The 11,353-nt window shown below is 36.7% G+C and overlaps 1 protein-coding gene across 1 annotated transcript in view; it reads right to left on the reverse strand.

Annotated features, from left to right (window-relative positions):
• The window catches only part of LOC107674532 (puromycin-sensitive aminopeptidase-like), an 18,148-nt gene that overhangs the window by 1,942 nt on the left and 4,853 nt on the right, over positions 1–11,353 (reverse strand). Inside the window, exons 5-22 of the mRNA XM_016468519.1 lie at positions 10,546–10,653; positions 9,933–10,133; positions 9,020–9,116; positions 8,901–8,934; positions 8,542–8,656; positions 8,261–8,425; positions 7,917–8,021; positions 7,593–7,653; positions 6,427–6,536; positions 5,387–5,450; positions 5,138–5,277; positions 4,860–4,994; positions 3,784–4,003; positions 1,789–1,931; positions 1,231–1,287; positions 1,035–1,142; positions 348–503; positions 177–224 (exon numbers count right to left, since the gene is read on the reverse strand). Coding sequence (XP_016324005.1) covers positions 177–224; positions 348–503; positions 1,035–1,142; positions 1,231–1,287; positions 1,789–1,931; positions 3,784–4,003; positions 4,860–4,994; positions 5,138–5,277; positions 5,387–5,450; positions 6,427–6,536; positions 7,593–7,653; positions 7,917–8,021; positions 8,261–8,425; positions 8,542–8,656; positions 8,901–8,934; positions 9,020–9,116; positions 9,933–10,133; positions 10,546–10,653 — 2,067 coding nt within the window. The remainder of the gene's footprint in view (positions 1–176; positions 225–347; positions 504–1,034; positions 1,143–1,230; positions 1,288–1,788; positions 1,932–3,783; positions 4,004–4,859; positions 4,995–5,137; positions 5,278–5,386; positions 5,451–6,426; positions 6,537–7,592; positions 7,654–7,916; positions 8,022–8,260; positions 8,426–8,541; positions 8,657–8,900; positions 8,935–9,019; positions 9,117–9,932; positions 10,134–10,545; positions 10,654–11,353) is intronic.

The following is an 11,353-nucleotide window of genomic DNA, read 5'->3' on the forward strand; positions in this document are numbered from 1 at the left end:
ACACACCCACACACACACACACACACCGCTTATAACCTTATGGTTTTACAAGCAAGTTCTATTCTGTCCAAGTGCGGTATCTAGTCTACATAATATTTTACAGCAGAAAATAACTAGAAAATGTATATTATACAACATTGTCAGTCTAAAATGGCTTTGTAAGTGGCAATGCTCACCTTAACTTCAGCAGCCATTTTATCTATTGCAAACCCATCCACTGTCAGCTGCAGTGAAGAAACAAAATGAACAACGCATCAAAACTGCATACATATATTCATGATTCACAATCAATAAATTCGGTCTGCTACTGTATTTCCCATCTTAATTGTGTATTGCACTTGTTTCACCTTGATGAGTCTTGATATGAGGAAGCCGCCCTGGTAACGGTTATGAAGTTCTTCCCAGTTGTCCTTAACAAATTTCCATGCAGCTTTGCGCCCCTGTTTGCTGCTTCCAGCTACGCCCCCGATTACAGACACTGTGTCCTGGGGACGAACCTCCTCCTAAAAATACCACAGCCACACTCAGCGTCACTGTTCACACTTCTGGAGGTTTTTAATTCCCACAGACTCGGATTAGAGCTCAGAGAATGAGCGTGTCAGAGAAGATTTCTAGTGAGAATGTTCATTCAAAGATGAGAGAGATGAAAATGGTGCTTTATTGATCTCCTGAGGAAAAGTGATGCTTTGCAGCTTTAAACATTAATCACAGGGACAGAAATAATACCGGTCCTTTAAAACACATAATAATAGATGAATCCAACAATATTATAGATATATTAAAAGATATTTCATATATCTATACACACACAGACGTATATACATTTTTTTATATCTTTCTTTTTTGGTGTAAAATATGATCGGGACATATAATTGACAGGTTTGGCACAATTCACCCCAAAAGACTTGACAGTTTCCTGCCATTCCCTTTATCCATTCAAACATTTCACACTCTCACAAAGTGTGTTTCTGGTGCTTTAAAAGATTCCACAGTCTGACCTATTTTCTACAGTAAGTGTGTGTGTACTTGCGTACCGACAGGGCAAAGTTAAGCACTCTCTGGATGAGGTCCGGGGCGGGAATGGCTCCCAGCACTCTCTCGATGCGGTTCTTCTCCTCCTGCATGTCTGCCTGCTTATGAAGCTGAACACAGAACATGAGAGATGCATTTTATTTATCTGCACCTTCAAGGCTGTCGCTGTGTAATGTTCAGACACGTGCTAATTGTCACCTTGAGCATGGTGTCAAGCGTTGTGCTGTCTCCATGCTTCAGAACTGTTAGGTACACCTAAAGGGAATGCAGAAACACCTACGTTTACAGGGACATGTTGAGCCAGTACTAATAAACACTACAGGAACACCATTTACAAAATCAGCTGATAAACATGTCCGGTAAAACTTTATTTTAAGGTGTCCTTGTTACACATGTTAAATGTACTTACTATTATAATAACAATTAATTATGCATAATTACATGCAAGTAACCCTAAGCCAAACCCTAATCCTAACCCTAACCATATAGTAAGTACATGTAGTTAAACAAAAATAATAACTGTTCGATACTAAATGGATACTGTTATTCCAGCACTAGCGTCCTCACAGCTGACATGTTCACCTGTTGCAGTTTATCCATGTCTGTGCAAAATAAACACGAAGACGTTCAACACACACCATCTGAAAAACGCTTATTTTTTAATCACCAAAATGTCAATTGTCCAAATTTTGGTGCATCACTGGTACACTGATGCAAATCTGTCTGTATTATAAGCAGAAATGCGAGACGACTCACTGGACTCCTGAGGTCTGCAGGCAGGATTTGTTTACCCTCCACATGTTCTTTGAATCTCCGCCGGGCCTCCTCCAGAGTGCCTTTATGCCCCGCTTTACCCAGCTTCCCCAGTACCAGACCCCGCAGCAAGGCGTCCAAATGCCCTGAACAAGAGACGGGAGAAGAGCAGCCACGTCATTTGAGTGTCTCGTGACAAATGAATGACAACTAATCAAGCACAAACTGTTTACTGAAATACTGTGTCAAATTAGGGATACTACAGTGAGGAAATTTTCACACTGATTATTGTTTGTAATACTTTGAAATACAACGCTGACATCACTGATTACAATGGATATTATACAATATAAGATATTTGTCAATTACTCTCAGGATCTGTAGCGCTTATTATCTTTAACATTAGATTTTTACATCTTTCACTTTCTTTGAACAAAATTAATGCTTGAAAATGTTGCGTTTATTATTATTCTTAATGAAAAAAACAACATTAAAACAGTACAATGACAAACCTGCTTATACTAAACATTTACAGTACTAAGGCTTTCAATAATAAAAAAAAAAAGACAGGTGACATGTAACAAAAATATATTTAATGTGGCCACAAATTAAGATTTCATTCCTACAACTTAATTTGTTCTCTTGTTTTATTAAATCATGGTGACATTGTACTGAATGAATTACTACAAAATGGGCACAAATGATTTCAAACGTGGGAACGAATTCTAATTTCGTTGCAACTATATATATATATACAGTATATATTCCTGCATGCCATGTTAGCAGCTGTATATACCTGTATTATAACAAATCAATAAAAGATCATTGGATTTTCCCCTTACTTGAAAACAAATGCTTAGCTTGTGGTCCACAAACACAGCACTAATAAAACAAAGACAAAGTCACTTTGACACCAAATCCTCCACCATCTTCTTGTCAGTCATCTCTCCTTACTCTATTCACATGATAAGGGAAATCTGACTCCTGCTGTATGGAGCAGATGCTTTCTGTTTATAAATGTAGCATCAGTTGTCCAACCAAACTAAATATTTTTATATCTATGAAAAAGCTAAATGACGGCGGGGGCTGTGGGCAAATAATGTACTTGATGTATGGCTGAACACTGTATAACATCCATAACACTGACTACTACTTCAAACTTCAAGAAATGATATGCATATATGTATATATAATGCATATTTAAATAAGAAACACTTGCAGGCTACATGCAATTTTTATGCATATTTCAAGTAGTTATATTTACATATCTTTATATTTTATATTTAAATAAGAAATGCTTGAATGCTACATGCTATTTTTAAATGTATAAATACATTTATTTATGGTTATTGTTTACATTTATTTACTAATATTTATATTTAATATTCACATGAATGTAACTTCTTAAATAAATGAGTCTAAATCAATAACATATTTGTTTTAAAGTTAGTATCAAAACTGGTATTGAAAATGCAAAGAGCAATATCACGGTTCCTGTTATCTACTACAAAAACTTCTGTATTTTGGTAACCCCAACCATATAAAGCCGAAAACAATGGCTTGTGAAATCGCCATGGTTATGACACCACATTTACATAATCAACACCCTTTCAACTTTTAACAACTTTTAAGCAAGAAATTGGTCATGTAAAAAAAATCTGTTTTAGTACAAGAAACCTAGGCAAAGATTGTAAATGGACTGTAGGGAAAACGTGCCACAAAATTACAGAATATGCCACCTTTAAAGGGATAGTTCACCCAAAAATGAAAATTCTGTTATCATTTTCTCACCCTCGTGACATTGCAAAATTATGACTTTCTTTCTTCAGTGGAACATAAAAATCTCAGTGTGTTTGTTCATACAATGGAAGTCAATGGCCTCTTCAAAATAACATCTTTTTATGTTCCACAGATTAAAGAAAGTCAAAGAGGTTTGGAATGACATCTTTATGACAGAATGTTCATATGCCTTTATGAATTGTGAGTTCTGGCTCTCACCCTCTCCGGTTTTGCTGTCCCAGCCCAGCTTCATGCCGATAGGGGTGAAGAGATTTCGGATGAACTCCTGGATGTCCTCGTGGAAGTCAGTGTGTGAGAGCAGAGAGGACAGAACACCCAGATTACAGCTCAGGTCACTCCACACCGTGTAGTTTGGCTCATTCACAAATGCTTCCATCACCTTCAACACCTCCACAGTACTGATCATACCTGCTCGAGCCTGAGGCCACGACAGAGAGCGAGACAGCACAACACTATTAAAAACGGACAGTCGTAATGGATGGAGAGGAGAAACAGAAACGAATAATGATATTGTTGAAATTGCTTTTCTCAAGAAGCATTTCAGCAACACTGAACACAAAGATAGCAACATTGGAAAAAAATAAATAAATTGTAGCCTATAAAAGAGCTTAGTGAAAGACCAATACTAAAACACTCAAACAGACAAGCACACACTTTATAATTAGCCAAATTTAAAAACAAAAACAAACAATTTAATACATTTAAAGGGTTAGTTCACCCAAAAAGTTGTTCCAAACCTGTATGAGTTTCTTTCTTCTACTGAACATACAAGATAGGTGGGTAAGCAAACAGTTGCTGGTCCCAATTAACTTCCATAGTATGGAAAAAAAATACTATTGAAATCAATGGGGGCCAGCAGAAGAAAGAAACTCATACAGGTTTGGAACTTGAAGGAGTAAATGATAGAATTTACATTTTCAAGTAAAATATCCCTTTAATTAGATTTTTTTTGTCCTATATAAATAATATTTAATTATTATAAAAAAAATTAACAGAAATGTTCCAATAGATATTACAAATAACAACATCCTCTACACCTTTATTGTTTCAGCAAAATGCCCACTTAACATTTCTCAGTATCCATACAGGTTTGCTAACAAAGTTTTTTTTTTTTTTGTTGGAGTCTTGAAAGAACCTGACTTCCACAAGACTGTGTAACTTGACACGTCACTCAAGTCTTAACCATCAATACTTGAGACTTGACTCAAGGTGGAGATCTGAGCCTCTACTCTGACTTGCAAAACACTGATTCAGACGCATATGTGGCGTCTCACCAGGGAGAAGAGGTCGTTTTGCAGACCCAGGCGGTCCACAGGCAGCAGTGTGAGGTCTCGGATACCAGGCAACAAACTTTCCAGCATGGCTGAGCTGTACTGGATCCTGTAGAATCCCACTGTACCGGGATTAATCTGCATATGGAAGAATATGCACATTTTTATAAATGCACGAGACCGATCTTCAAACTTTGATGTCATTTCAATCTTCAGAGTTCATTGATATTTAAATTATAAATAGCCTTTTCCATGAAATGCATAAAATACAGCAATCTGACCTTGATCCAATGGTCAGGTGCAATGTTGGTGACGTTAACTGTGGTTTCAGGCTGGTCCAGCAGAACCTTCATCTTGGTGCAGCTCGGGTCCTCACTGGTGCAGATGCTGATGGGAACCATCCAATTGGGGCAGTTCTCATCTAGCACATAAAAACAGATATTAGAGAAAAACAGAGTCAGAAAAAGAGAAATAAATAAATAGTTAAAGTCAGCAGATCCAGTAGTTTAACTGCTCTTTTTTGCATGTACCATTACGTGGTCCGCTAGCACAGAACTTCTTCTGAGAGATTTTCAGCACACGGTCACTGCCATGCTGGAGGGAAAAAAAACAATTATTTCAGCTCTGATTAAATCTGGTATTGCCAAGACAACAGTTGTTATTACCAGATGCTCCCATAGTCCATCTCAGCAAAACTTCTTAATACCCTGAGGGGTATTTAAATTATATTTGAAACTTTACACCGTGTCCTAACTACACGTGACGCGACAAGATTCCAGCGACAAACAATTTGGGTGTCCACACCAGACATGACGCGACAGAATCAATCAAATATCACAGCCAATCAGAAGCGTGTGTGGGCGGAGCCTCTCTGGAAGCGCACTGCCGCGACATCGCGACATCGCGACGCGACAGAATCAATCAAATATCACAGCCAATCAGAAGCGTGTGTGGGCGGGCTCTCTGTGGAAGCGTACTGCTCATGCAACGAAATGGATACGTTTATAATCTAATTCATAAATATTAAAGCTTTTTAACATCAAATGTACATACTGAGTGACTGATACCATCTTTGTTATGGAATACACTCGTTGGTTCGCAGTGAGTTCACGGTTTTAACGGACATCTTTGCTTTCATTTATTTTCAAGATCTGAGGTAAACTCTGTTGTTGCTTTCAGTATGGCTATAAGGTCACACAAAATGATATTTAAACTCATATTAGACATGTTTAACTTTGAATAAAGCACATAATCACCGGAGATTATCTACTGTACTATATTTTGTATTGTTGTTCCAGCTGCGACGTCGCAGAAATAGAAATTTTGTGTGTCGCCGTCGCGGCTAGTTAGGACAAAAACTCCTATTAACATGGAAAAGATACCTTTTATCGCGTGTCGCGGCATCATGTCGCGTGTAGTTAGGACAAGGTGTTAGGGGAAAAAAACATCCAGATAAAAAAAAAAAAACACACACACACACAATCCCACAGTGTCGGATCAAAACAAAACACAAAATAAAACCAAACCAAACCAAACCTGATGTTTATGAGAATGGGTTTGTAAATGTTACCTGCTCTTGATCCACTACTATAATAGGGAAGCCCATTTGTTTGGTCCAGGAATTCATCACTGCAGCAATAGGCTTCCCACTTGCTTGCTCCAAACACTCCCAAAGGTCCTCTGGGATAGACAAAGAGAGATGTTACACCCTTTATTTCTGACTACACAACAATTAACAAAGCATAATAACAACACTGGTGCATGACCACACACCCACACCCACACCCACAACACTCCCGCCACATACTATGTCGTGTCAGAATTACAATGTAACACACTATGTAATTACTACAGCTGTAATCCCTGTTGTTTGGATCAGATTGTGGCTGTATGCTGAATCATTTCCTCATGGAGACATTTTCCTACATACACTGAGCACAAGTGAAAATGAATGGTTATTTTTATTTTATTTATTTTTTACATTTTATATTAAAAAAGATGAAATCACTGCACTCTACAAATGCTGGGTGTGTAGATCCATAAAATGATAATTAATTAACAAAATGATCTGGACTTCAGTTTTTTAAAATATATTTTTTACAATTGTGCTGAGTTCCAGGATATGTTCTAATTTATAAAGTATAATTTCTAAAAATGTATTAAAATGTTTTACATTGAAAATAACACAGATACACAGGTCACTCTGTCTAAAACACACTGCAAGCTAGGACTGTCACAATTATCAGTTTAGACTGATGAGCAACTGTCATAAAAATAATTGTGATTTACAAAATTGAGTTTTGTTCATGTCAAACACAGCCTAAGCCTATAACACACAGACTTGAAGAACTCTTTTATTCATATCTAATGTTGCAATGAAATGGAAGTAGTGACAGATGTTTTCTTCTGTAATGTAATGCACATCCGAGTGTAACAGATTATTGAAAAAGAAAAAAGTAGGATGGTGACTTGGGTATATGTATTACATCAAACAACTTTTGTGTGTTTGTTTTTTAATGCCGCCTTATTAAAATTAAAAAACTATAAGATATCTAAAAATTCTACAACAAAATTTGGATTTCAAATATTGTGAAGAGGCAGTTACATGTATAATCATAATAAGCTTAAACACTGTAATAAGGAGGCTCACAAAGTCATTAGGCCGTTTCATCACCAAGACAAAAATTATTAGAGGGTCAAAGCTTAATCTACACAAAGACTGTCGCGATAACTTACCAGTAGATGCATTTTTGTGCTGAAACTTCAAAAGGTAAGCATTCATTCCCTTTCTGAAATCCTAAAAGAAAGATAATTTCAATAATTTCAAGATCAATTCAAAACCAAAACTGTAAAGAACTGTAAATGAATCTAGAAGTCAGTATTAACAAGGGCTGGTCATCTATCAGATTCCAAATGCCAGAACATCATAGACTCCAGCACAATGGACAGATGAGCAACATGTCTTTCCATACATACTCCTGGGGGACCCACATCGACCACCTGTCTGACAGATTTACACTGTGAATGTCTCTCTGCAGCTGGCTGAACGTGACCTCTCACCTCATCGCCAATGTAGTTATGCAGCATGCGAATGACAGAGGCCCCTTTGCTGTATGATATGGCATCAAATATTTCATCCACTTCTGAAGGGTGTCCGACATCAACCTACGATTTAAAACACACGCGCTCTGAAACATGACTCAGAGATCAATATTTCATCAGGCTAAATCTGGGTCTGGAATTTAAATGCTGTAAGTGATATGGCTGAGTAAACAAACAGACTACAAACAAAGTGCAAATCAAAACTTCCTGCTATCCACACAAACACTTAAAAGCAACAAACACCAGAGACACACACTGTGAGATCGGGGGTAATGAGAGAGATGCACTCATCTGTTGCAGACCTCAATAGGGTGGCTGTTATCTAACGCATCCAGGTCCAGAGCTCTAGTGTAGTCCGCAGATACAAACTGGGTCCAGATGTCGTACTCAGGGAAACAGTGGTCCACACAAAGGTACTCGATCCAAGATGCGAAACCTTCATTAAGCCACAAATGAGTCCACCATTCCTGCAGCAACAGACATTTTCTCAGCACCCTGAATAATACAGTTACATTCAAATACCACTGTCACCTACAAAAACTATATGTGGCGTACCTACCACACTGGACATCTGAACACTCACCATGGTAACCAGGTTCCCAAACCACTGATGTGCCAGCTCGTGGCCGACTACCAGGGCGACCCACTGCCGGGACGACGCACACGAGTTCTTTGGGTCAATCAGCAGAGCAGTCTCCCTGTGAGGGGATGAACACAAAATGTAAAAAAAAGCCAATAAAAAAATGCATAAGAACAGAGTACAGAACATAATGTGGTTCATATTGTTCAGGTATGACTGGGGATTAACATGCTACCAAGATAAGATTAAATATTAATGAGGTTTTCCTGAATGGCTGCTTTCAAAAAGCACAAGGTTCTGGGTTTCCATGTTGACTGATCAACTCTTAAGTTTGCCATTTAATCATTTAATTAAAAAATCACCTGTAAGTAACAAGGCCCCAGTTTTCCATGGCACCTACAGGACGCAAGAGCACCAAAGGTTAAAACTGAATATAACAATGTCTATGAAATGTTTAATATTTAAAGAAAATAACACTAACCAGCAGCAAAATCAGCAATAGCAATTAGATCAATTTTAGGCAACGGATAAGGAACACTGAAATAATCTTTGTAGAATGGAAGGGTCTTTGTAGCAACCTGAAGAAAATAAAAATAAAAACGTTTTTCACTTTCACAATGAAAGTGTTATTATAACCACAGCTAGCATTAAGTCATTTTTTTATACTATACATTATAATGTTGTGATGTTTAAATTCACGTGTAGCATTCAAAATGATTTATTTTTAGCTTTAATTTTAATATAACATTTATAGTCCAAAAATGATGATAATTGTCAGCTTATGGTATAAACATCATAATGTTAATAATATTAATAAAACAATAATAATATGTTTTAAATATATACACTACAGATCAAACGTTTGGGGTCAGTAAAGTCTCTTATGCTCACCAATGCTGATTTACTTTATCAAAAATACAGTAAAACAATGTGAAATATTGTTACAATTTAAAATAAGTTTTCTATTATCAATGTTAATACTTTTTTGAAAAAACACAATACATTTTGTCAGGATTCTTTGAAGAATAGAAAGTACAAAACAACAGCATTTATTTAAAAAAGAAATTATTTTTAACAATGTTAAACTCTTTACGTTCATTTTTTGGATCAATTGAATGCATCCTTGCTGAAAAAAATGTAACACTTTCTTAAAAAATAAATAAATAAAATATTGTACTGACCCCAAACTTTTGAATAGTAGTGTATATTTTTTATTTTAATCAGATGTTTTGAAATAAAACATTAAAAATATACATTTTAAAAATATTATTAGGTCTGTACAAAAAGCAGCTTTCATGTGGTTTTGCTGTTTGGACTACAAATATCTAAACCAATTTAAATGTTATATGCCAAAAAATGCAAACAGTCACAAACTGAGAGAGCAGTTCTCATACCTCCAGTGCAAATTTCCCTTGCTCTGCCTTTCCGACAGGTGTGTACACACGGACCGTCACACCATCTGATGACTGACTCTCCACAAAGTCATACTCGCCAATGACAAACGCCACCAGGTAGGTGGACATGATGGGTGTAGTGGCATACTTCACCTCCACCAGACTGTGATCCTCTGGATATGGCTTTCGATCAAAAACATTCTACACAGAAATAGGAAAGTCAGGTTCAATTTGCAGCCTTTTTTGGCCTCAGTGTGGAAGGGGCCGTTTGACTGACATGTAAATAAACTGTGGTTGTTCACTTTACATGCAAATTGATGAAACCACAAAAACAAATAACTTCCTAAGAATGATAAAAACCAGTAGTAGAGGTTATTAAAGCAATACAGTGGTACAAAATTCATTTTCAAAAGAGAGAAGGAATGCGACTGGTACACGTCACAGGTCAAAACTTGTGTGCCGTAAGTGTCATGACTCAGAGAATGTACATCGGCTAGGCGAGGCACAACGCCTCTGGGCCTGTGTTAGATAAAGCACACGTCTGACAGTAATGTGAATCAAGTCATTTAGGGACGTTTGTTTCCAGAGGGAAAGAAAAAAAATTGACACATACCATATTTGACAAGGCTATTCTGTCCTTTGGGACGATAAGGGTGATGTCAAAAGTGGCTTTGATAGCGGGTTCATCCCAGCAAGGGAAAGCTCGACGTGCGTCCGTGGCCTGGAGGTGAGAGACAGCGAGATGGGAAGAGAGGACTCAGGGTTAGCGTGGGTTGCAGTGATTTATACACGTGCAGGATATTTGCATGGCATCAAAAACCACAGATGCACAAAAGCACTCTATTCTGATTCTTTCTTTTTTTTCTTATGGCCCAGTCAGGTCAGCAGTTTGGATTTTTATTTTCACTGGCCCAGTGACAAAAGAATTTGTTGTATTTTTACGCAGTGCATTTCTTATGTTTGTTTCATTCTTCATCAAATTCACAAAACATTTTGGTTGCCAGTTTTTTTTCTTCATTTTTTTTTTTTTTTTTAAAAGAAAGTGAAACAAGCTGGAAAATATATAGCTGTTATATAACTCCATAAACAAAACACACTTTTGCTAGTAAACACTAGGCCTAAAACCAAAACATTGCCCTGCCAACATTTTCACTGGCCCAGTGTTAAAAGAAGGTACATTTTTATTTATAGCAAATTTTTTTTTTTATTATTCATTACAATTTCACAAAACATTTTGGTTAGGTTTTCTTAAATCAAACACACCTTTGCTGGAAAACAATGGCAAAAACATTATTAATTACTTGCCCTGCCAACATTTTTACTGGCCCAGTGACAAAAATTTTTTTTTATATTATTTTTAAAAATGTATTTTAATCTTATACATACATACATACATACATACATACATACATACATACATA

This window comes from Sinocyclocheilus anshuiensis, unplaced genomic scaffold (genome assembly GCF_001515605.1).
Source record: "Sinocyclocheilus anshuiensis isolate Anshui unplaced genomic scaffold, SAMN03320099.WGS_v1.1 scaffold572, whole genome shotgun sequence".
NCBI classification, from domain to species: domain Eukaryota; kingdom Metazoa; phylum Chordata; class Actinopteri; order Cypriniformes; family Cyprinidae; genus Sinocyclocheilus; species Sinocyclocheilus anshuiensis.